This window comes from Pipistrellus hanaki (genome assembly GCF_964339955.1).
Source record: "Pipistrellus hanaki genome assembly, chromosome: 3".
Lineage (NCBI taxonomy): Eukaryota > Metazoa > Chordata > Mammalia > Chiroptera > Vespertilionidae > Pipistrellus > Pipistrellus hanaki.
In genome coordinates this window covers 25,680,393-25,707,585 of record NC_140505.1, presented here as the reverse complement: position 1 = coordinate 25,707,585, position 27,193 = coordinate 25,680,393, and the positions used below count along the sequence as shown (strand labels likewise).

Genomic DNA, 27,193 nt, shown 5'->3' with positions numbered 1-27,193 from the left:
AAATACTGGAGAGAGGACCTGAATAGATACTTCTCCAAAGAGGACATACAAACGTCCAAGTGACATAGAAAAAAATGCTCATCCTCCCTAATTATAAGTGAGATGCAAATGAGAACAACAATGAAGTGCCACCTTTTTTACCTGCCAGAATGGCTACCATTAATAAATCAACAAATAATAAATGCTGGCAAGGATGTGGAGGAAAAAGAAATTGTAATCCACTGTTAGTGGGAATTAGACTGGTACAACTACTATGGAAAAACAGTGTAGAGTTCCCTCAGAAAATTAAAAGTGGAACTGCCATTTCATCCAGTCATTCCACTTCTATGAATATATCCTAAGAAGCCTGAAACCAATCAGAAAGAATATTCTGCAATCCTATGTTCATAGCAGCATTATTTACAATAGCTAAGATCTGGAAACATTCCAAGTGCCCATCAGTAGATGAGTGGTTAAAAAAGCTGTGGTACGTTACACAATGGAATATATGCAGCTATAGAAAGAAAGATCTCTTATCCTTTGAGACAGCATGGAGGGACCTGGAGAGTAATATGTTAAGTTGAAATAAGCCAGTCAAAGAAAGATAAATACCACATGTATGTGGCATCTAATGAACTTAATAAACTGATGAACAAAATAGATCCAGAGACATAGAAGCATGGAGCATACTGGAGTATTTCAGAGGGAAAAAGGGGTTGGCAGGAAATTAACCAAAGTACTTATGTACATAACCCATGGACAGACAATAGTGCTGTGAAGGGCTGGGGAGAGAGCTGGAGAGGGCGGAGTGGGTAGATGGGGGAAGGGGACATCTATAATACTTACAATAATGAAGATAAGTTAGAAAAAGAAAAAAGAGTCAATAAAAATTTAGCCTAGTTTGCATTTCCTGTTCTAACAGCCCCAAAACTATAGTTTATAGAAATAAACCTTGAATCTCTGACTTGATTACTTGTAATTTCTGCTCAGAAATTGGATTGAGGTTTGTTGTATGTAATGCCTCTGTATTATACCTTTATCAATCTCCAGATAATATTTAACATGAGATACTATTAGTCACGATCTTTGCATTCTCTGAGTAGTGTTAAAATAGGATAAAATTGGATGGGATCTTAAACATATCTTGAGATGAAACAGGTTTTGAGGGTTTTGGTTTTTTTTATATTAATGCACACTGTATATGAGTTCTCTTTTTATCAGACATATCATTGGCAAACATTTTTCCCAGTTTGTAGCTTGTGTTTTAATTCCTTAAAAGTGTGTTTTAAAAGTAAATTTAATTTTTCATTTAGTCAATTTTACATATATATTATACTTTGTGCTCTTTCTTTTATAGTTATAATCTGTGATCCATTTCAAATTAATTGTCAGTATGTTGTAAGGTAGCAAGTCTACATGTGGTTGTCCATTTTCCCCAAAACCATGTAATGACAATTTTGTCCTTTCTCCAGTATTGTATGTTCTGTCCTTTCTCCAATATTGTATATTCAAAAATTGTCATAAATTGTCTATATATGTGTGGGTTTGTTTCTCTGCTCTCAATTCTGTTCCATTGTCCTGTGTGTGTGTTTCTGTTCCAATACCATATTGTTTTGATTACTCTAGGTTTGTAGTATATTTTGAAACCAGGAGCATGATACATCCTCCTTTATTTTTCTTCCTCAAGATTGCTTTGGCTGTTTTTGTATATTTTCAGAATATTTCATAATAAAAATTATAAAGAAAATACGAATTAAACCAACAATAGAAATTCATAAGATAATTTAATTTGGCTTTTGTGCCACTTTATGGGTTATTTTTCTCTAAAGATAAATGTTTAGCTCTTGGGTGCTGGGCTTATGAAAGTCTTGGGTTTTCCCTTCCTTAATCCAGGTCATGGTTGATTTGATTTGTGTCAAACAGGAACTTAGAGTAGAATTGCCCTAATCCCTGCATTCAGGGATAAGATATTGTCACCATGGATATAATCACATGAAGCCCTGAAAAAAATTCCTTTAAGAGTCTTATCCAAATTTCTTATACCACATCTTGAAGATAGGACATCCCAGTTCCTGAAACAATAATGTGTCCTGTAACTGAAGCATGTAATTAATGTATTTATTCTCACATGATTTGAAAGGACATATATCAGATATTTGCCTGTATGTCATACTATAATAATATCACTTTGGAAAATGTCCAATTTTGACTTGTAGAAATTAAATTTTTTTTCTATTTAGAAAATGTATTATATAACAAATAATTATTTTTCTAATAATTTGAACTCTTTAATTTTACAGCAAAACATGTTGATTCAAAATTGAGAGCAGGTAATAAAGAAGCAACAGATGAAGAGCTGGAGAGGATCCTTGACAAAATCATGATAATATTCAGGTTTATTCATGGTGAGAAATACTCTTGTTATTATTAACATTGGCTATATAGAAAATGCTACATGATAAAAAAATGTATATATACATATTTTGGCCCTATCTTTCCTTGAGAAAAATTGACTAAAACATTTCCACTTTCATATTAATACAGGAACTAGAATGATGGCTGCCCATTGATTAAATAAAAAATATTTTCTTTGTGGAAATTAAACATAAGGATTCAGTGAAATTAGAGCTGGCTTTCATCAGAATGAACATTTCTGAGGTTTTTTTTAGCAGTTAAAATGAATATTTGCATATTAATTGTCTAATGTTATTTTCATTTGGTTATAAATAGGTAAAGATGTCTTTGAAGCATTTTATAAAAAAGATTTGGCAAAAAGACTCCTTGTCGGAAAAAGTGCCTCAGTAGATGCTGAAAAATCTATGTTGTCAAAACTAAAGCATGGTAAGCATGTGGACTCGGGTTCTGTCCTACCTCTGGGCTGGGAATGTATTGCACTAACAACATGTTGCTCCTGGTGTTTTTCACCCATTCTCCCCTTGTGTCCCAGAGTGTGGTGCTGCTTTCACCAGCAAACTGGAAGGCATGTTCAAGGACATGGAGCTCTCCAAAGACATCATGATTCACTTCAAGCAGGCAAGTTCTGTTTTTTCAAGTAAAACAGCTTTTTTAAAAGTGTCCCACTTTGAAGTATGTGAAATGGTTATGTAAAATATGTAAATACTTACATAAATTAGGTAAAATTCTCATCCTTAAATATTATACTGTTAATGTCTCATGTATTCAAATAACCTAAGTTCAAAGTGAAAAAGAAAAATAACCCCTAAATATGTTTAATGAAAATTTGATTTAAATGAGTTTAATGCTATCTTATATTGGTGACATAATCAAAAAAGAAAAAATATTATGAAGATCATACCATTTGCCTTTTTATATTTTTTATGATATTCTAAAATTATTTTGTCTTCGTTTCCTTTGCTTTTAGTATATGCAGAATCAGAGTGACCCAGGCTCCATAGATCTAACAGTCAATATACTTACTATGGGATACTGGCCAACATACACACCTATGGAAGTACATTTAACTCCAGAAGTAAGTGTTTTAAAGACTTTTCATTCTTTGTTTTAAATATATTAGTACTTCCAAAACATTATAAATGCTTTCTTTGTTTCACCCATACCATGCACAGACATGTTAGTTTTCAAGAATTATTTAGTGCAAGGTTTTTTAAAATCATACACTTAAGCAAAAATCTAAGTGGTTGCTTTTGTCCCTGTCCACAGTTCACCCATGTCCAAGAAATTGATACACAGGCACTTGTTTTATTATTTTATTTTTTTAATATATTATTTACTTCAGAGAGGAAGGGAAAGGGAGAGGGAGAGAAGTTTCGTGAATAGTACTGTGAGGGCTTATTTATATGTCAGCCACAACTTTGGGTACTCTGAGGATATGTAGATATGAGGGAGAATTAGGGGCTCAGGAACTTAAAATCCAGTGGTGGAAACAGTAGGAGCATCATCAATTACAGTACCAGGAAAAGGCTGGTTCCAGTGTGGAATCTGAGAATTAAAGATGAGCAGAGATGAAGGCCTTCTAGCTGAGGGGGCTTCCAGAAAGGGAGAAAGAAAGTACAGATTCATGGCAGCTGGCCGCCTGGGTCGGAAATAGTCCCCTTAAAGCTGCTTTTCCCATTTCCGAGACATTATCTTTTCTTGATTTTGTTTGTTTCTGAACAAACTGGGCATTTGCCTTTTTTGTTTTCTTTTTTTGTTTCCACCCATATCCTAAATGCTAACATTGCCCAGAATCGTCCTTCAGCTTCCTTCTCATTCCACACCTTTTCATTGAACTCAGCCCACATCGGCTCTCAGCCTCCAGCGTGTGTGTCCACTTGAATGTACATAGATTTCTCTCATTACCCTTCTCCCTCTCTCCCTGAATCTCTTTATCCTTGGGAAATGAGGATAGCACCTTAATCAGTTTTTCTGAGATGTGAAGCCTCTCTATGGCCCAGTTCCCCACGTAGATGTCATGCTCCCTCTATTCTAAATTAGTTGTAGGCCCCAAACCCACCCACTTCTCTCATCCTCTCAGGCCTCCATGTAAAGCCCTCTAAATGGAACCTCCTTCTCCAGAAAACATCCACACCCTTAACCATCCCCAGCACATGAAGCCTGTTAGGACTTATCTCCCCTGTCACCTTCACCAGAAAGCACTCCCTTAAGTTTTCACCCCAGACTCCACCCTGGGCGTGCCTCTCTCATGGCACTGCATGTTTATTCACTTATTTTATTTTTAAATATTTCAGACTTGGAGGAAATTATCAAGAATAGTTTAAAGAATTTCCTGTACCCTTCACTCACTTTTTTTTAATCATTGTTCTATATGCTTCATCATTCTGTTCCTCTCCATATATGTGCCATTTTTCTCCTGGTCCATTTGAGAGTAGATTCACTTTATCCTTAATACTTTATTGATGTATTTTTATTTTTTTGTGAGGAGAGATCAATTTATAGTTCCAATTATTTATGCATCCTCATCGATTGATCCTTGTATGTGCCCTGACCAGGATCGAACTTGTGGCCTTGGCATATGGGAACAATACTCTAACCCAGCGGTCACCAACCTTTCGGACCTCATGTACCACCAGTGGTCCTCAGACCACTGGTTGGCAAAGGCTGCTCTAATCAACTGAGCTACTTGGACAGGGCCTTTACCCTTAATACTTTAGTGGGGTTTTCCCCTAAACAACCAGAGAATGTTGTCAAATTCAGCTAGTTAACAATGAAGTAATTAATACTTTCATCAATACACAGCCAGTTCTGTTTTTGTCAGTTGTCCCAACTATATCTTTTAGCATTTTTATCTTGGAATCAGATCCAGTCCAGGACACCACATTTTTTTTTTTGGGGGGGGGGGGGGTTAACATAAGATTCTTTATTCTCAATTCTCATGTCTTCAAATTAATTATAGTGTTGCCACATTAAAAAAAAAAAAGAACATAAAGCACCACACTCCTTGTTTTCACATACTTCTCAAAGACTGCTTTGTTTACAGTTGTGATCAGCATATTTTACAATATTATCATACTGCATAAAATAGTTTATATTTTTATTTTCTTTAAGAATGCATTTTACTTGATTTCTCTGTGTTCATTATTAGAAATTTTAGTGATGGCAGTTATTTATTCTTCCAACTGTTAAATAATTAAGTTTTGCTCATAGTTGCTTAAATATAGTACTTTAATTGATTTCCTAACACAATAGGTAATCAAAGTACCAGTTAGATTCCCTTTTTATTAAACTTTTAAAGTCAGTCTTTTCCGCCCTGGCTGTTGTAGTTCAGTTGGTTTGGCATCCTCCAGTGCACTGAAGTGTTGCCAGTTCGATTCCCAGTCGGGGCACATGCCGAGGTTTCGGGCTTGATCCTCGGGCTGGGGCATGCATTGGCAGCCAATAGATGTTTCTCTCACACACACATGCCCTTCCTCTCTCTCTCTCTCTCTCTCTAAAAATCAATCAGAAATCTTTTTAAAAAAATTAGCCCTTTTCAGGATTGCTGCAACTATTTGGGGTCTTTTTTAATTCCAGATGAATTTTTGGAGAGTTCGTTCTAGATCTGTGAAATATGCCATTGGTATTTTAATGGGGAGTGCTTTGAATCTATAGATTGCTTTGGGTAGTATGGACATTTTAATGATGTTGATTCTACCAATCCACGAACATGGTATCTTCTTCCATCTGTATGTCTCAGGACACCACATTTTCATTTAGTCTTGTCCTTTCATCTGTAACAGCTACACAACCTTTTTTTTTCTTTCATGACACTACATGTGTTTGCTTGTTTTATATTTGGTGATTTTTTTTACAGTTGTACTCAGGGTAAGATTTATTACAGCAAAAGTGACATGTTTTTAAAATGCGGGCCAATTTTCTTATATTATCTCTGTGTGATTAGATTAAGTTCATGCATATTTAATGAGAATCCCACATGGACATGTCATTTCCTCTCAGTATTATATCCAGAGGCACACACGATTCTTTTGCTCCCATATAATCATTTGGTTAAGGTGTTACCTGGTTTCTCCACTCTACTGCTGGTATTTTCCTTTGGTGATTATTAATAAATTATGGGGAGATATTTTAAGACTATGTAAACCTCTTATTTCCCATCAGACTCTCACCGGCTTGATTCCTGCCTGAATCCATTTTTACCTTGATGAACAGTGATTTTTTTTTTTTCTGTCATTATGAGTATGAATTCATGGAATCTTAGTTACTTATTTGATGCCAAAATTGTCCCCTATTTGGCTGGTGGGAGCACTTTTCAGCTGCCTTCTTATCCTTTTAAAACACCCCTGCATATTTGAGTACTTTTTAATTTTCTGGCAAAAGGTGTTTGAGGCTTACCATACTGTATTTTTTAAATAGTGGTAATATATAACTTACCATTTTATTTTATTTTTAATATATTTTTATTGATTTCAGAAAGTAAAGGAGAAGGAGAGAGAATTGAAACATCAATGATGAGAGAGAATTGTTGATTGGCTGCCTCCTGTATACCCCTAACTGGGGATCAATCCCACAACTTGAGCATGTGCCCTGACCGGAAATGGAACCGTAACCTCTTGGTTCATGGGTCAACACTTAACCACTGAGCCATGTCAGCTGAGCAACTTGTCATTTTAAAGTGTACAGTTCAGTGGCATTAAATTGTACATCCATCGCCTCTGTCTAGTTCAGAACTTTTTCATCATCCCAAATAGATACTGGACCCATTAATCAGTCATTCCCATTCGACCCCTACCATACACACACTGCCCCAGCCCCTGGCAACCACTAATCCCTTCTCTGTCTATGGATTGGCCTATACTGGACATTTCACATAAATTAAATCATATAATATGTGGTCCTCTATGTCTGACTTCTTTAACTGTATTTTCAAGGTTAAGCTATGTTGTAGTATGTGTCACTGCTTCATTCCTTTTTAAGGCTGAATAATTTTCCATTGTTTGGATATACCACACTTTGTTTATCCATTCATCTGTTAATGGACACTTGGGTTGTTTCCACTTTCAGCAATTTGAATAATGCTGCTGTGTGTAATTTTTGTTTGAATAGATGTTGTCAGTTCTTTAGATATATCCCTAGAAGTAGGAATTTCTGGGTCATGCAATAATTCTGTTGACTAGTTTTCCACAGTAGCTGTATCATTTTACATTTCCATCGGCAACACACAAGGGTTCTAATTTCTCCACATCTTCAGTATTTGTTATTTTCAGTTCTTTGATTATAGCCATTTTAGTGTGATATCCCATTTTGATTTGGTTAGCTTTTTCCTAAGAACTAATATTGAACATCTTTTCATGTACTTATTGGCCATTTGTAGATCTTCTTTGAAGAAGTCTATTTAAACCCTTTGCCCATTTTTAAATTGTGTTGTCTTTTTATTGTTGAACTGTTGTTTTGTTTTTTTTAAATGCATTTTTATCGATTTCAGAGAGGAAAGGGAGAGGGAGAGAAAGAAACATCAATGATGAGAGAGAATCCCTGATTGGCTGCCTCCTGCAACCCCCATACTGGGGATTGAGCCCACAATACAGGCATGTGTCCTTGACCAAAATTGAACCTGGGACCCTTCAATCCACAGGCTAATTAATTATCTATGCACTGAGCCAAACCGGCTAGGGCTGTAAGAGTTCTTTATATATTCTATATACTAGACCCTTATCAGGTATGTGATTTGCAAATATCTTCTCCCCTTCTATGAGGTGTCTTATTACTTTCTTGATAATGTCCTCTGCACAAAAGTTTTTAATTTTTATAGTCTAGTTAATCTGTTATTTCTATTGTTTCTAGTACTTTTGGTATCATATCTAAAAAAAACTATTGCCAAATCCAAGATGTCTAAGAGTTTTATAGTTTTCGCTCTTACATTTAGGTCTTTGATCCATTTTGAGCCTGCAGTTGTAAACTAGCACATAGTAAACACCCAATTTTAGTGGCATATTATGATTATGATTATCATTAACACATTAGGAATTAATATCAAGGAAATAATTTTTAGGAAAGGTATGCATTGATTTTTATCACATTACTGACTTAATTTTTAGGTCATATGGTTTGATTTAGTAGATATGTTTTCTGAAAAGAGTCCTTTTAGATATACAATAAAATAGTTAAAAATTAATATCCACTAAAATGCTTAGAAATGAAATTATTCCATGCCTGGGATTTGATGTTGAAGTTGGGTAATGGGGTATGATTATAGAGTTGAGTTAGAAGCATGCAGAGGAATTTGCCAAATAGATATGACACAGATAGGCATTTCTAACAGAGGACACCACTTTGTCAGAAGCACAGAGGCACTCACAAGTATTTTATACAGAGTGTACAGCAATAAAGATTTCAGACCTGGTTCTGCCCTCTTTAGCTCTCTGTCCAGAGGAGCTAGTCACAAATTGCAGTAACTACTATCAGAGCTGAGAGTGGTTGGAGAAGGCTTCTCTGAGGAAGCAGTTCTGAAAAATGAGTCGGTATTATTAGGAAAGTGGCTTCCCAGATCTGGTAGAGGAGATGTGAGAGAGCCTGAGAGGATGAGACCCTGTGCTCAGTGAAATGGAAAATGGGGCTACAGAGCATCAAGAGTGGGAGGCATAGGAGAGGCCAGTAAGGTCAGAAGTTTCAGAGGAAAGGGGTCTTAGCAAGCCACAGAAGAATGTTACTACTACGAAGAATGTGGAAATGGTGCAAAATTGGGGGGAAGGAGGCGGCCCTAGATATCCCAGCATGTGTGGAGTGCGTGGAAAGACAAACCAAAGAAGCCTCAGAAAGTGTAGACCTAGAGGCAGGAAGTCCAAGCAATGAGTGTAATAGACACTAGGAGGAAGCAGGAGCCTGCTTCATGGGAAGCTGTTGAGAATGGATCATCTCACAAGATGAAGCCTGAGGAGAGCCATTAGTTTTGGCAGATCACTGGTTACCTGAGTGCAGAGTAAAGCACATGTGAAAGGAACTAAAGAAAATAATGAGCAAAAGGAAGTTAGAGGAACAGATGTAATGCACATAAACATTCTAGAGAAACACTATCAGAGGAATAAGGCAGTCTGTCCATAAACAGGAACAGGTACAAAAGTGGGAAAGGAGTGGACACCTGGAAGAGGGGAGCTCGGGGCTTAAAATGAGATATCAGCAATAACAATATTGGCTGACAGTTTGCAAAATGTAAAAAACCTTCCATGAAAACAATGACTAGCTTATGTCTTGTTTCCTGAGTTACACTCCCTGAGTGTTTTATGTTACCCCTCACAGCAGCTTGATGCCCAGGTCTTGCTGTTACCATGGATCGTGGTTCAGAGATGAGGCATCCCAAGGCCCTAAGAGTAATTAAGAGTCAATGAGAGCTTGAGCTAAGGCCTGGTAAGATACACCTGGGCCTTAGACAGTGTCTCTGAGGATGGCCACTGTGGTCTTCATTACATATGCTATCAGCCACGGAAGCCTGGGTATGGAGTGTAGCGGGTATAAAGAACAACCTGTTTGTTTGCCAAAACCGGTTTGGCTCAGTGAATAGAGTGTTGGCCTACGGACTGAAAGGTCCCAGGTTTGATTCCGGTCAAGGGCATGTACCTTGGTTTTGTGCACATCCCCCATGGGGGATGTGCAGAAGGCAGCTGATCAATGTTTCTCTCTCATCAATGTTTCTAGCTCTCTATCCCTCTCTCTTCTTCTCCATGGAAAGTCAATAAAATATATTTTAAAAAATAAAATTAAAATACAACCTGTTTGTACATAAAACTAGTTCCAAGTGTTATCCCATTGTGTGAGGGAAAACCCCTATGTCCTAGGTGGTAAACATTTTTCACAAGTAATAGAATCCAGAAAAATAACTGTCAGAACAGAATTGATCTTTTTATTTAGCTGTGAAAAATTGTAAATTGAATTATTAATGGTGTTTAGCATAGTTAAATTGTTTTCCTTTGCTTGACAGATGATTAAACTTCAGGAAGTATTTAAGACATTTTATCTCGGAAAGCACAGTGGTCGAAAACTTCAATGGCAGACTACATTGGGACATGCTGTTTTAAAAGCAGAGTTTAAGGAAGTAAGTTCTTTGTTAAATCTACTTTTTATTTTTGTAAGTATGTTAACAATTTTTAAAATTGTAATTGAACTTTGGTAGCAAGGAAAGGAAAATATTCAGTATAATTCAACTTTGGCTCTTGTAGGTCAATAAAATTGGAACAGTTGAAGGATTAATAACCAAATCAATAAGAAGTCAACAGGAGCCAAAACCGGTTTGGCTCAGTGGATAGAGCATCGGCCTGCAGACTGAAAGGTCCCAGGTTCGATTCCGGTCAAGGGCATATACCTTGGTTGTGGGCACAACCCCAATAGGGGTGTGCAGGAGGCAGCTGATCGATGTTTCTCTCTCATCGATGTTTCTAACTCTCTCTCCCTTGTCTCTTTCTCTCTGTAAAAAGTCAATAAAGTATATATTTAAAAAAAAAAAAAAAAAAGTCAACAGGAATAAAAAAACATTTACCTAATTGAAAAATGAGCAAAGGATGTGAAGAGGCAACTCATAAAAGCAAGACTAAAAAATCAATATTCATGAAAATGTGTTCCACTTCTCTGCCAACCAAAGAGTTGCAAATTAAAGCACAATAAAGTGCCGCTTTTGATTATGAAATTGATAAAGGCTAAAATTAAAAGAAACAGCAACTCTTGCCCACTGTTGGTGGGATAACATGAACTTTATGAAGGGTGGTTTGACAATGTATCTCAAAACTTCTCAAATCACATGCTTTGTTGCCTTAGCTTCAAGTCTGGGAATTTATCTTAAGACCTTTTCTCAGATTAATGAATAAAAATATCTGTTGCAGTGCTATTTTTTAATGGTTTTTTAAAACATTTTTTATTGATTTTAGAGAAAGAGATAAAAATATCAGTGATAAAAGAAAATCATTGATTGGCAGCCTCCTATAGGCCCAACTCTGGGGAACGAGCCCACAACCCAGGCATGTGCCCTGAACAGGAATCGAACCATGCCCTCCTGGTTCATAGGTTGATGCTCAACCACTGAGCCACACCAGCAAGGCTGCAGTGCTATTGTTAAAAGTGATCATTTAAAAGGGGAAATGCATGCAATGTATTGATAAATGAAAGAAGCATGTCACAAAACATATTCAAATTTAACTTCAATTTTATAAATAAACTTATGTACACCAAACAAAAATAAACAAAATTTTTATTTTGCTGACTATTATAATACACTATCATAAATTATACAGTTGATCCTTGAGCAACTACAGTTTGAACTGTTTGGGTCCACTTATATGGGGGTTTTATTTTTAAAAAAGTATAAATGGCAGGTGATTTATAGATTCAATGCAATTCCTATCAAGATACCAGCAGAGTATTTCACAGAACTAGAACAAACATTCCAAAATATTTATATGAAACCACAAAAGACCCAGAATAGCTACAGAAGTCTTGAGAAAGAACAAAGTTGGAGGAATCATGCTACCTGTTAAACTATTCTACAAGGCCATAGTAATTAAAACCATGTTACTGGCATAAAAACAGACATGTAGATCAATGGAACAGAATATAGAACCCAGAAATAAACCCATGCCTTTATGATTACTTATGTTTGACAAAAAAGGCAAGAACATACAATGGAATAAAGGCAGCCTGTTCAACAAATGATGTTGGGAAAATTGGATACCTGCAAAAAAGTGAAACTAAATCACCTTAGAACACCATATACAGTGGTGCCTCGCATAACGAACGCCTCGCACAGCGAACTTTGGACAGGTTTTTCATGAAACCATCGGCCAAAAAGCAGAAAATGGATGAAGATGTGCAAGATTCGGTAGACTCTACTTAGTCTGTCTTAAAATTAAAAAAATGTGTTTTTTTTTAAAAAAAAATTATGTTTTTAGATGTATCTAAATAAAAATGTCATCTTAGCATATTTTTTTTATGTCATCTTAGCATATTTTATGCTACAGAACGAATTATTTTTTTTAACATGTATTGTTATGGGAAAACGTGTTTCACATAACGAACTTTTCGTATAACAAGCTTGCTCCTGGAACGAATTAAGTTCGTTGTGTGAGGCACCACTGTACAAAAATAACTCAAAAGGGATTAAAGACTTAAATGTAAGACTGGAAATCATAAAAACCCTAGAAGAAAACATAGGCACTAAAATCTGTGACAGTTCTCTTAGCAATATTATACATACACACATACACACACACACACACACACACACACACACACTAGAAGCCCAATGCACGAAGATTTGTGTAAGAATGGGCCTTCATTTCCCTGGCTGCTCATACCGCCTTCACTCCGGCCTGGAGCCGCCTTTCCGCCTTCTCATGCTGCCCAGAGGCCTGGAGTAGCTGGGGTGGTGCGGAAAGCCTGAGCCGTCGCCATAGCGATGACACAAGCATCCCGCCCCAGGCTGCTCAGTGCCTGTGTATACAAATTAACCTGCCATCTTTGGTAAGTTAATTTGCATACTCCTGATTGACTGGTGGGCATTGCAAAGGTACAGTCAATTAGCATGTTACTCTTTTATTAGATAGATACATATCTTTGGGCAAGGGAAACCAAAGAAAAAAATAATAAATGGAACTACAACAAACTAAAATGTCTGCGCAGCAAACTAAAAAGACAACTGACTGCGTTGGAGAACGTATTCACCAATACGTCCGATAAGGGGTTAATATTCCAAAATTTATGAAGATTTTATAAAACTCAACACCAAAACAAACAATGAAATTAATAAATGGGCCAAGTACCTAAAATAGATACTTCTCAGAAGAGGATATACATATGAAAAGATGCAAATTAAAATCACAATGAGATATCACCTCACACCTGTCAGAATGGCTTTCTTCAGTAACACAACAAATAGTGTTGGTGAGGATGTGGAGAAAAAGGAACCCTTGTACACTGTTGGTGGAAATGCAGATTGGTACAGCCTCTATGAAAAAAATGAAAAATGGAACTATCTTAGGACCTAGCAATTCCATTTCAGGAATATAATCCAAAGAAACCTGAAACACTAATTCTGAAGAATGTATGTACCCTTTTATTCATTGCAACATTATTTATAACTAGAGGTCTGGTGCATGAAATTCACACAGGATAGGGTCCCTAATCTGGCTGCGATCAGGGCCTATCAGGGCCTTTCGGCTTCCAGCCAGAGCCTCCCTTCCCCAACTGCCAGCTGGGGCCTTCCTTTGTTCTACACCACCCCCTGGTGGTCAGTGCACATCATAGCCTGCAGTTGAGCTGCCGTAGCATATTATTAGCATATTCGAGGCCTGGTGCACAAAATTCATGCACGGGAGAGGGAGGGTGTCCCTCAGCCCAGCCTGCACCTTCTCCAATCTGGGACATCCCTCTCACAATCCAAGACTGCTGGTTCCCAACTGCTCGCCTGCCTGCCTGCCTGCCTGCCTTCCTGATTTCCCCTAACCGTTTCTGCCTCCCAGCCTGATCACCTCTTAACCACTCCCCTGCCAGCCTGATTGATGCCTAACTGCTCCCCTGTCAACCCCTAACTGCCCTCGCCTGCTGGCCTGGTCACCCCTAACTGCCCTCCCCTGTAAGCTTGATTGCCCCCAATTGCCCTCCCTTGCAGGCCTGGTCCCTCTCAACTGCCCTCCCCTGCTAGCCATCTGTGGCAGCCATCTTGTATCCACATGGGGGCAGCCATCTTGTGTGTTGGAGTGATGGCCAATTTGCATATTACTCTTTTATTAGATAGGATTATGCTTTGATTGGTTGAATCAACAACTGGACACTTAGCGTATAAGGCTTTTATTATATACGATTATGCATTTATGTTACATTGTGTTGTTATGCAAGGTTATACACATAAAGCCACACCTACTAGTCTTTAAGGTATTATAAAAATTAAGATATGATCCCCTCACTGCCAGCTTCAGAACTGAATGTCCGCCAGACTGCGATTTTTCCCTTTCATAGCGAGGCTTGAGGATGAATCACTCACAGCATGCTCTGTTGTCTACACAGAACTAATATGTATGGAAAGCCTCTGTGATGAGGACTTTTTAAATAGAGGTGGGGCCCAGCCGGCATAGCTCAGTGGTTGAGCGTTACCCTATGAAATAAGGTCATGGTTCAATTCCCAGTCAGGGCACATGACCAGCTTTGGGCTCGATCTCTAGCATGGGATATGCAGGAGACAACCGATCAATGATTTCTCTCATCATTGATGTTTCTATCTCTTTCCCTCTCCCTTCCTCTCTGAAATCAATAAAAATATATTTTAAAAGAATAAAGGTGGGGAATTAAATGAGGTCCAAAACTGGGTTACATTAGTCATGTACATCACAAGTACATATAAAGGGAAACTGGCCAACAATTTATGATCATTTATGTGTTTATTTCATTACTCATTCTTTAATAGTGATGTTAGCTAGATCTTTTGCTAGCTTCCCGGTCCATACAGGTTTTGTCACTAGGCCTTCTCATACTCTGTCCACTCATTCCAGTGGCATTCCTAACCATTAAGAGAACCTCGGCAAGCTAAAATGGGAACCAAGGGTGCTGTTAGATTTGTGTCAGCAACATCTGACTTCAAATAATGATAAGCACCTTTGTCAACACAGAAGACCTTTTTTACTGCTTTAAAAATATTTCAAGAGAAGAATTTTTAAGTGTAATACCTAATACCAGGTCATTTTATTCTTGTATAATTAGTAACATAATTTTTTTTTGTAGCTAATTAGTAATTTCTTATACCCTCTTCCCAAAAGTTTGAGAGCAAAAAGGAGCTTCTTAAGGTTTTTCAAGATGGTGCTAACATAGCTTCATGCATGATATGTTTGTTTTCTTTAAGGGAAAGAAAGAGTTCCAGGTATCCCTCTTCCAGACTCTGGTGCTTCTCATGTTCAATGAAGGGGACGGATTCAGCTTTGAAGACATTAAAATGGCCACTGGGATAGGTATGAAAACACTCTTCATGAATGTGTGGTTTTGAGTGCCTTGTTTCTAAACACTCATTTAAAAGAAGATGTAGATTGTGTCTCTGCGTGTCTCTGCTTGTCACACTTGAAAGTATGGTTTCTTTCATTTTTGTTGAGTGTCATTATTCATTTTAATGCTAATCTGTGCCTGCATTTTTCTCCTCAACCAGAGGACAGTGAATTGCGGAGAACGTTACAGTCACTGGCCTGTGGCAAAGCACGAGTTCTGATTAAAAGTCCCAAAGGAAAGGAGGTAGAAGATGGAGACAAATTCATTTTTAACGGAGATTTCAAGCACAAGTTATTTCGAATAAAGATCAATCAAATTCAGATGAAGGAAACCGTATGTATAAACTTTCTCTCTTTACTTACAGGGAGGATGTTCACCAAGGAATCACTGGTTTTTATAATTTCTTGATTGTGAGAGTTCTGAAGCATATTTCTAAAGTATCTAATTTGAATACAGTGTTTATTAGTGTACTCATTTTAATGTAGCTTTTGCTAACTTTATATTCACCATAAGCATGAAAATCAGAAAAGAAATGCATTTAACAGTTATTCACAAAAGTGGTGTGATAAATCAGAGCTTCCTATATCAAATTCTGTTAGTGGAGAGAGCATGTCATTTCCAAAACCCAGTGACTTGTCTTTTTATTTTTGCACAGCACATTTCAGCCATTCTCTCAGCCTCGGCCTCAGCCAGGGTCCTGGGGTGGAAGTGGTAAGAGTTGTGGGTGTCAAGGACCCACTGACATTGTATCTGTGATCTGTGTACAGGTGGAGCATCTGTAGCTTTGATCAGATTCTCAAGGTTCGTGTCCAGAACAGGTTCTGGCCCACTGCCCTCAGGCCCTTCCTAATGCACCCCTGGGCTGTTATCAAACATACAGGCCAGGTGGGCAGGCCCACCCCTGGCACCCCATTTATATACAAAAACAGGGTGTCCAGCTGGCCCCCTTGTACATGTTAATGACTTGAAGAGAGGCCTTTTGAAAGAGTGAGGTCAATTCAGACAACACAAGGACAGCTTTCATTGATCAAATACTTTCTCCACCTCCAGCAGAAGACAGTGATTGCTTCACTTACATAGAGGTGTTCAAAGTAGCCTACAGAAAATATGTTTAGACTACACAAAAGAAATTTAAAAAAACAATAAATACATAAAACATGTTCATTTTCACCGATAATTTTGTGAAATTAAAGTAACATTCCATTTTTAATCTATCACTTTGGGAAGTGTTTAAAAGTTTGTCATATCCAGGGCTGGTAATATATGGGAAAACAGACATTCTTTTTTTAAGGGTTTTGTTTTTGTTTTTTTAAGATGTTTGACATACACAGACCTGCCTGTCCCCCACCCCCTTTTGATCTGCAGGCCTCTATTATGTTTTCATATATATATATATATATATATATATATATATATATATATATATATATATATATATATATATATCCTGCATGCCCCCTATTGGGGATCAAGCCCACAAACTGGGCATGTGCCCTGACCTGGAATCAAACCATGACTTCCCTGTTCACAGGTCGATGCTCAACCACTAAGCAACTGTGGTTGGCTTTTTTTTTTTTTTTTTTTTTTTTTTTTTAACCAAGTTGCAGTGTTTACTATTTGCTTCTGATAAAAGCTCTTTATCTGTTCAAGTTCTTTTATTTTTTCTCATTACTCCTTATATATTCAAGTTTGTTTTAAATCAAGAATAGATTTTGAATTTTGTCATGCCTTATCAAGGTGATTATAATCTATAACCTTGAAATTATTGTGATGATTTCCCAATGCTGAGAAAAGTTTACATTTCTGGAATAAATTCTGATGGCTAGTATGCTTTGTTTTGTTTTCATTACTATGCTCCTGGATTTAATCTAGGATTATATAGGGTATTTACAGCTTTTCTATTACTTTTAAAATTATTTTTCAGTATTTGGTACTGAAGTTGTACTCCTTGGAAGCTAGGTTTTATTAGAACATAATGCATAGCAGAACAGGATTCATTTAAAGTTTGGCCTTTCTTGGCATCAAAAGTTTCTAGCCAAAGTCAACAGTATGACATAATTAATACTAGAATACATCTTTACACTTCACTTTTGTCCTTTTTTGTGCAGGTTGAAGAACAAGTCAGCACCACTGAGAGAGTGTTTCAGGACAGACAGTATCAGATTGATGCTGCTATCGTCAGAATAATGAAAATGAGAAAGACTCTGGGTCATAATCTTCTAGTGTCTGAATTGTATAATCAGCTGAAATTTCCAGTAAAGGTAAATGTATATTGGCTTAATTAACACTGTAGTATTGCCGAGACTGGTTTGGCTTAGTGGATAGATCGTCGGCCTGTGGACTGAAGGGTCCCAGGTTCGATTCCGGTCAAAGGGCATGTACCTTGGTTGCGGGCACATCCCCAGTAGGGGGTGTGCAAGAGGCAGCTGATCGGTGACTCTCATCGATGTTTCTAATTCTTTATCCCTCTCTCTTCAAGAGCAGCTGATCGGTGACTCTCCGATGTTTCTAATTCTTTATCCTCTCTCTCCTCTACTAAAAAAAACACTGTAGTATTGTGCCAGACCATGGCGAAGCATGTTCAATTCTCATTACCTTCAGAATCATATCTTGTTCTAATTAAATTCAAATTAACCTTTGTGTATATACTAAGTCTAGAAAACCTGGCAAATGATGATAGTAGGAACTTGATCTCAAATGTTCTTCATTACCATTATAGAAGTGATAGATATCTAAAATTCCCACTCTAGAAGGGAGAAGGTACTACATGGAAATGGATATTTATTATCATCAATTAAAACAATTCAAATTATATCCCAGGATTTTAAGGAGATCATGCTAATTTAATAATCATTTTGCAAACTACAAAGCATTCTTTACCTCAGTAATACATCTTCATTGCTATTGAGTAAAAAGTCTACCCTAAAACCTTTCAGTCTGTGGGTATTTCCAAAACTGAGACCTGTCCTGTTGTATGTGGAATACAGGATAAGTGAGGGGAGCATTATGAAGAGCTTTAATGCATGTATAAATCCACCTAGAAAAATTAATTAATTAATTCACCTAGAAAATATGGGACTCTCATAACACCTGGCCTTTCAGTGACTAAGCCTGCCACATGTGCTCTTGAGCTGGAAGTACCCTTTTTTTGTGTTGTCCAGTTTGATAAAAGATTAGCTGGCCCTTTTTTCTCACCAAGGGAGTTGAGGTGGACTAATAAGTCTTGTCACTGAAATGGTGGGTGAGAATGCCATCCTGCCTCAGCAAATATCTGTAGAGGCAATGTGTGCTCCACAGTGCTCTGCACAGTCGTGGAACTGCCTCACACCATTCCTCCCTACCACAAGCCAGAAAGAGTGTTGATTTCCCCTCTGCAGATGAGAGACCCAGCAATTAAAAGACTAAATAGCAAGTAAGGTGTGCATCCAGCCATAACGCCTAGTTCTACTTTGATAGGTAATTGGATTTTAGCCACATATTGTAAAATGTATGATCTATCACTAACTAGAAAGTTACAATGTTTGGAAGAAAGAATACACAGGTAAAAAACTTGCTCATAATTGTCAGCATAATCGCTTCCTAACAGCAGAGCCAGAGGGCGCTCTTCCTGGGCTGACATGTCATGGTTACTTTCAGCAAAGGAATACTCAGAATTTGTGATTGTACTGTATAAATATAGCATATATAGTAAATATTAGTTCTTAGGGAGAAATACCTTAACAGATGAAAGTGCCTTGAGACAGATTTCTCTTTCAAATAAACAGAATGTATTTCTTAATAGGATCTGCCATGTACATATACTCATTAGTGATCAGAATTAATGTATTTACATTTCACAAGTTTCATATTTCCCATAGGAAGCCCTGCTCTGACAATAAATTCACATGGAGCACTTTGATTGAGAAATAATGTTAACATTGTCTTTGAAGTAGGAAGTTTTAGTCTATTCATTTTATACTTACAAATAATAAATATGTATATTTATATAATTGTGTAAAATAAGCATAATTATAATCACATATTTTGTGCATGATGTTATATTCCCCTATGTTTGTAAATTGAATTCCACTGTAATTGTGTGTTTTTTCTTTTCTTTTTTAGCCTGGAGATTTGAAAAAGAGAATTGAATCTCTCATAGACAGAGACTATATGGAGAGAGATAAAGACAATCCAAATCAGTACCATTACGTGGCCTGATGCATCGGCCAGCTGTTTTCTTTCAGTGAGACACTGGAATGTATCTCCAAAACAGTGCACCACCTCTGTGCTGTTTCCAGGGCTTTCTGGGATTGAGCCAGCACAGACACTTCGGATTCGAAGGAAAGGAGATGATTCTTGGATAACCCTTCACAAGGCTTAAGGATTTGCAAATGGCATATGTATCTTTTCACCCTCCAGTTCTTCCTCTTGTTCTTTTAGGCATTTAAGTTGTTTCCATTGCTCTGTTCAGAATGACATTGGGATTGGACAAGAAGATACTGGTTAAGTGAGGTTCCTTTGTAAGGTGGTGGTGTTGTGGCAAAAAAAACTGAAAGTTTGGTTGTTTGTGTGTGTGTGATCATGAATGCACAATAAAAAGACCCTCAATGCTGCATTCTTTAGCTACAGAGATTACTTAGGTATTCCTGAAGATAAGCTATTTTAGTTCATGAACACAGATTAAAACAAGAACCCTTAATTGGTGAACATTAAGAAGAAAGTCAGTGTTAAAAACTGGCTTATTAATTATGCAATCTAAATACTGGCATCTATTTTTCATTTATTGTCAAAAAGTTTTAAACTTTAATGACTGATTTTTCTATAATGAGGTTTCTCAGTGAGATCTCTGATGTGCCAAGAGGACATCGGGTCTGATGTGTTTGGAGCAATGAACCCATCAGCGTCTTTATTTCCACTGAATTATTTGTGAATTTTCTGTTTAAGGTTTGGGGGGGTAGTGTGTTTGTGTTTACCATTCTAAGATTGAGTCTAGCAGTCCCTGTACTTTGCATTGGGGCAACTGCTGTTTGATTTTTTTTAATTGCAGTATTTGTATGAATGGTATAATAAAGTTTGGTTTTGTTCTTACAGTCACGCACAGGGACAGTCGTCATTCTCTGTGCCATAACCACTGTAAAATGTTTTATAGGAGACTTAAAGTCTTTATTGTGAAGCAGAGGTTATTTTGTCAAAAGATTAAAAGGATTTCATTGGCACCTGGTTTCATGTTGTGTATGTATAGTGAGGTTGAATAGCAGATTATGTTAGTATGGTAACTATAACAGATGCTTTTAGATAACATTTAAAACTACTTTATATTTTACATAATAGCATGTTTCATTTTGATTAAAAACTACCAAAGGAATTTTGATCATGGTAAAGTGTTTAAAGCAATATTTTCTGGATAACAAGTTTATATAATTTGGTTTTGTGCTAAATTTTTCAAAGATTCTGCCTTTTTGAAACATGCGTGTTTAAAATATGACATCTTATGGGTTTCCATGTGAAAATCCTCTATCATCATTTCTATATTTGTAAATTTTCATTTGAGTTCTATGATATATGGTCTATAAAACACCGAATAGATTTCTACTTATATTTTAATTTCACTGTCTCTAGACATTAATATTGTAATTTAATGTAGACTTACTCTGAATAAAATTAGTTAAATTGGCCTTAAAATTATATTAATAAAACTTTGTGGTATGCAGATGGCATTCCTCATAAATCTTTAGCAACTTGAAATTCATTACTAATACAACAGACAGAACCAGAAGCGGGCAAATGCCCATCACCCTCGCAGGTAATGATTCTGTCCTTTCCGCTTTCACAAGCTACTCAGCAAAACAGCAGCAGACTGGTCTGGCTTCCCAGTGAGCAACATACTGTACCTCTTATTGTGCTTGTTTCTATCCATTCAGTCATCAGTATCATTTAAAATTTTGCTATAGTTAAATGTTAATGTAGTAAAACAGTGTAGAGAAAATTATAGAAAAAGAAAAGGCACTTAAATGAGGAAAAAAAAACAACTATAAAATTGGAAAGGAGAAAGTGAAATTATTTACAGATAAATGATTCTCTGAAAAATCTAAGAAGTAACTGAAAATCTATGACTCAAAGGAAATTTACTAAGTTTTTAATTAAACACAAAATTAACAGAAAAGTCAAAATATAATGGAAGACCATTTTTTCAGTAACAACAAAAACTGATAATACCTAGTAATGGGAAAATATCTATGCTATATGAATTTATTTTTTCAATATATTTTTATTGATTTCAGAGAGGAAGGGAGAGAGAGAAATGTCAGTGATGCCGAAACCAGTTTGGCTCAGTGGATAGAGCGTCAGCCTTCGGACTGAAAGGTCCCAGGTTTGATTCCAGTCAAGGGCATGTACATTGGTTGCGGGCACATCCCTGGTAGGGGGTGTGCAAGAGGCAGCTGATCAATGATTCTCTCTCATTGATGTTTCTAACTCTCCCTCTCTCTTCCTCTCTGTAAAAAATCAATAAAATATATATTTTTTAAAATGTCAGTGATGAGAGAGAATCATTGATCAGCTGCCTTTTGCACTTCCTCCCCTCCCCTCCCCCCCCCCCCACACACACACACACACACTGGGGATCAAGCCAACAGCCCGAGCATGTGCCCTGACCAGGAATTGAACCAGTCTCCTGGGTCATAGGTCAAAGTTCAAACACTGAGCCATACCAATCGAGCTGAAAAGCATTATTATTTATTTCTATATTTGTGCAGTATTTTAAGATGTCAGATGTCCCTTATTTTAAAACACAAATAGACATGGTGATCCTAAAGTTAAAACAGAAAAGCAAATAGGCAAAAAATAGTCAAATATTGTTTTCAAACCTATAACATGGTATAATTAAAACACCATACTGCTGACACATAAATGGATCTCTGGAACCAAACAGAATCCATAAATGAACCAAATACTTGAGAATGTGTGTGACATCAAGAGGCATGTCAGGGAAAGGAAACGTTTCAACAAATAATGCTGGCAAAAGCTTGAGAAAAGCAAAGTTAGATTATACTCATTTTTTACATTAATATACTAAGTCCCAAGTAGTCAAAGATTTAAGTGTTAGGAAATGAAACCATAAAAAGTCTAATCACAAATTAAGATTTTTTTTTAATGATAACATTCTAAAAGTCTACATGGGGGGAAATTTTAAAGCCTGGAAACTTGGATAAAAAGACAATATTAACTATTTTAGTCTGTACAGAATTACAAGTTAGCAGGAGTGAGACCAACAACCTGTGAGATAAATATGACGGTGTTCTTGATTAGTTTTTCAAAGAATGGGGTCAGGAGAGAGAAACAGTAATGGGCTGTGATTTCAAGAAAGAAATGAAACGGAGGAAAAGTGGAATCCAAGGGGATCATTTTGAGAAAAGCTTGTTCGGCAACTTTGCCAGTATTTGGGTGTCATCCTGGAGAGAGGCAACTGAAGTAACTGAAAAGCTATGACCCAGAAGGGAGCACAGAGGACAGGGGAGGCCCCTCATCACCCCTTCCCTGCTTGGATGCACCAGGGGAGGGGGGTAGGCGAGAGAGGGAGTAGGTAAAGGCCAAAGGCAGATCTGTTTGATGGGGTGAGGTGCTGAGGGCAGTGGTGGGGATGAGGGCTGAACCTTGGAATGGGGAAACTGTAGGATTAACAGGTCTGTGTTCACTGAAGGGCTGAAGAATTGGTTTGGAAGGAGCTCAGTATCATAATTATAGAATCTGGGAAGAGAGGGGGCTGAAGTGAGACTAAAGTTGGATCAAGAGTGATGATAAAGCAGCGTAGAGAACTGCCAGCGAGGGATAGGCGTTGCCCAAGTGCTTGGCAGTGACAGCAATGTGGAGGGAAAGTGATGCCCCTTGTTTGTGCTTGAAGATAGCAATGAATAGAAAATAAGCCCCTGCCCCACCTCCAGGCCCATGTGCTGGGCTCCAGGGAAAGCAGGGTCCTCAGGACAGGTTTCTGGGCGCTGGTAGGAGGGGGGTGTTGCTGCATTCAGTCCTGTGGCAGGAAGTCTGCTGGCCAGCATCTCTGGTCTCCGCTCCGCCCCTTTCCATTCACTCCCCGGGGGGGAGAAGAACTGATTAGTCTGAAATGAGAAACAAGACAGGCACAGCTCCCCCACCTGCAACTGATTCCTGAACAGGCTCTTCTGCTCCTCCCCAAGGAGAAAGCCTGGGCCCTACTTGGCCCTTGAGAACTCTGGGGAAACAGGGCCACCTATCAAACATGTGGCAGGTGGGGGTTTTATGAGCGATTGTGCTTTCAGAGAGGCCAGCAGAAAGGGCTATGGTTGGAAGAGGGGGAACTGGTACAGGGGCAGACAGTGTTGTGCTCCTTCTCGAAGGTTAGCAGAGTGTATAGTGGGATCAGACCTAATAGGCTCTCAGGAAGCGACTCTCAGTTGGTGGGGAGATGGGGTCTCAGATAAACTTACAAGTATATATTCTTTATAAATATATATTGAATTTTTTTTACAGAGGAAGAGAGAGAGAGAGAGAGAGAGAGAGAGAGAGAGAGAGAGAGAGAGAGAGAGAGAGAGAGAGAGAGAAACCAATCAGGGCTCAAGTATATTTTAAATTAGAAAATGCTGCCCTGAGGTTGCTGGAGGCCGGGCTGGCCTGAGGCCTTTGTCTTCGGCCTGTGCCCGCCTGCTGGGCTGGGCTAAGGGCGTTGGCCCCACTCAAGGGCAGGGTTAGCTGATGTGGATTGTCTTCCAAGGGCCACCTCCAAGGTACAGCTGTCTGCCGCAGCGGGAGCTCAGGGCTCCTGAGGGTCACGGCTCCCGAGCCGCTCTGAGGACTTGGGGTCAGGCTGTGGCTCGGCCCTTGCTGCCTGAGTCCCCAAGTCACCTCAGCCTAAACATTCCAGGCCTGTTTTCAAATGTGAGTCACTGGGGGCCAACTGTCCTCAGCCCCGTTCCTGGGGGGGAGGGTCAGGCTGAGGCCCCACCCCTGCTGCATGGAGGAGAGGGTCCTCGGGGTGGGGCCCCCAATCAGTCCTGCACCCCCCCTCGATCTGCTTTCCGGGGGCCTGGGCCTTGGACCCCAGGGTGGATGGCAGTGGTTGGTGCAAGTGCCCCACCCCGCAGCCGGAAGTTCAAACACCTCACCAAACCTCTACCAACACATTCCGTCTTAAGATGCCCTCCTCTAGTGCCTTCTTTTGGGGTTTTCCAATCATTCCAGACATTGTATTGAAAATATTAAGCGAACTGTTCAAGCTTCTACTAATCAATAAACGCTTTATTTAAAAAAAAGAAAAAAAAGAAAAAAGAAAAAAGAAAATGCTGCCCTAACCGGTTTGGCTCGGTGGATAGAGCGTCGGCCTGCAGACTGAAAGGTCCCAGGTTCAATTCCTGTCAAGGGCATGTACCTCGGTTGCAGGCACATCCCCAGTGGGGGGTGTGCAGAAGGCAGCTGATTAGTGTTTCTTTCTCATCGATGTTTCTAACTATCCCTCTCCCTTCCTCTCTGTAAAAAAATAAATAAATAAAATAAAAATAAATTGGAAAATGTTCAGCCCTTAGATCCCACAAATTCTGAAAGACCAGTCGGGAGCCGAAAACCAGGATTACAGGCTTTATTAGGGGAAAATCCTGTCGAGCTGTGTCTAAACCAGCGCAGAGGTGAGCACTCCTTTTGAGGGGAGAAATGGGAAGGAAAGGGGCTTAGGGTACTCTGCGCATGCTGATTGTTGGCTTAATATATGGTTCATATAAGGTTCTTAGTCACTCAGGTACTTAGTCACTCAGGTACAAGGGCTTAGGGCATTTGGCAGGTGCTGATTGGTTAGTCAATATACATGTCCAAACAAGATGCCTGGTTAGGTACTCAGGTATTTCCAGGCTGCAGGTTACCTCATACTCCTCCCACCAGTTGGGGAAAGGGAGGATCTCAAATTCCATTGCCAGACAATTATCCTATGAAATACTGCCACGCATGTACTATAACAGCTTTTATTTTAAAATTCCCAACAGTCCATGGGCAGGCCTGATAGTGATGTCTTCCGTGCATGCATGATGCTATCTGTGTTCCTGAAGCTTTAACCAAAATGAGATCTAGACACTGACAGAGAGCAAATGTCTAGATATATTGTGAAGTGAGAAAAGTACTGTTAAAAAAGAAACAAGTGCCGAAACCGGTTTGGCTCAGTGGTAGAGCGTCGGTCTGCGGACTGAAAGGTCCCAGGTTCGATTCCGGTCAGGGGCATGTACATTGGTTGTGGGCACATCCCTGGTTAGGGGTGTGCAAGAGGCAGCTGGTCGATGTTTCTCTCTCATCGACGTTTCTAGCTCTCCATCTCTCTCCCTTCCTCTCTGTAAAAAAAAAAAAAAAAAAAAAAAAAAAAAAAAAAAAAAAAGAAAGAAAGAAAGAAAAAAAGAAGCAAGCACAAAATGTAATCATTTATGCTAAGCTTCAGGTCACCAAAATTGGATTTAATACCTAATTTAATTAATTTTGGCTTCTCCTGGAAATGGAATCTTAAACCAGTCATCTAGTGAGGTCATCTGCTTGAGGCCTTGCGACAATATGCTTTTTGCTAGTTAACTTCCTCAACCCATTCTCTTCTGCCTGTCAGTCTCATTTTGTACAGCTCCCCAGAGCTCCTTTCTCATAGATGGAATCCTGCCCAATTCATGAATCATTAACTAAAGCAATCTTTAAAATTCACTCAAATTTTGTCTTTCAGCGGCCAGGCCCGGAGCAGCCGGGTCTTGTGCGGCCAGGCCCGGAGCAGCAGCTGCCAGGCTGGGAGCGGCCAGGCCCAGAGCAGCCGGGTCTGGTGCGGCCAGGCCAGGAGCAGCGGCTGCCAGGCTGGGAGCGGCCAGGCCCGGAGCAGCAGCTGCCAGGCTGGGAGCGGCCAGGCCCGGAGCAGCCGGGTCTGGTGCGGCCAGGCCCGGAGCAGCGGCTGCCAGGCTGGGAGTGGCCAGGCCTGGAGCAGCGGCTGCCAGGCTGGGAGCGGCCAGGCCCGGAGCAGCCGGGTCTGGTGCGGCCAGGCCTGGAGCAGCGGCTGCCAGGCTGGGAGCGGCCAGGCCCGGAGCAGCCGGGTCTTGTGCGGCCAGGCCCGGAGCAGCGGCTGCCAGGCTGGGAGCGGCCAGGCCCGGAGCAGCAGCTGCTAGGCTGGGAGCGGCCAGGCCCGGAGCAGCGGCTGCCAGGCTGGGAGCGGCCAGGCCCGGAGCAGCCGGGTCTGGTGCGGCCAGGCCCGGAGCAGCGGCTGCCAGGCTGGGAGCGGCCAGGCCCGGAGCAGCCGGGTCTGGTGCGGCCAGGCCCGGAGCAGCGGCTGCCAGGCTGGGAGCGGCCAGGCCCGGAGCAGCCGGGTCTGGTGCGGCCAGGCCAGGAGCAGCGGCTGCCAGGCTGGGAGTGGCCAGGCCCGGAGCAGCAGCTGCCAGGCTGGGAGCGGCCAGGCCCGGAGCAGCCGGGTCTGGTGCGGCCAGGCCCGGAGCAGCGGCTGCCAGGCTGGGAGCGGCCAGGCCCGGAGCAGCAGCTGCCAGGCTGGGAGCGGCCAGGCCCGGAGCAGCCGGGTCTGGTGCGGCCAGGCCCGGAGCAGCGGCTGCCAGGCTGGGAGCGGCCAGGCCCGGAGCAGCAGCTGCCAGGCTGGGAGCGGCCAGGCCCGGAGCAGCAGCTGCCAGGCTGGGAGCGGCCAGGCCCGGAGCAGCCGGGTCTGGTGCGGCCAGGCCAGGAGCAGTGGCTGCCAGGCTGGAAGCAGCCAGGCCCGGAGCAGCGGCTGACAGGCTGGGAGCGGCCAGGCCCGGAGCGGCCGGGACCGGAGCAACCGGTCCCA

The 27,193-nt window shown here is 40.0% G+C and overlaps 1 protein-coding gene across 1 annotated transcript in view; it reads left to right on the top strand.

Moving 5' to 3' along the window:
* Window positions 1-20,600, top strand: part of CUL4A (cullin 4A) — a 55,756-nt gene extending 35,156 nt beyond the window's left edge. Inside the window, exons 12-20 of the mRNA XM_084879824.1 lie at window positions 2,280-2,384; window positions 2,710-2,820; window positions 2,927-3,012; window positions 3,362-3,469; window positions 10,370-10,483; window positions 15,269-15,374; window positions 15,566-15,738; window positions 17,514-17,666; window positions 19,507-20,600. Of these exons, the coding sequence (XP_084735950.1) occupies window positions 2,280-2,384; window positions 2,710-2,820; window positions 2,927-3,012; window positions 3,362-3,469; window positions 10,370-10,483; window positions 15,269-15,374; window positions 15,566-15,738; window positions 17,514-17,666; window positions 19,507-19,602 (1,052 nt within the window). The 3' untranslated portion in view covers window positions 19,603-20,600. The remainder of the gene's footprint in view (window positions 1-2,279; window positions 2,385-2,709; window positions 2,821-2,926; window positions 3,013-3,361; window positions 3,470-10,369; window positions 10,484-15,268; window positions 15,375-15,565; window positions 15,739-17,513; window positions 17,667-19,506) is intronic.
* Window positions 20,601-27,193: the final 6,593 nt, after the last annotated feature.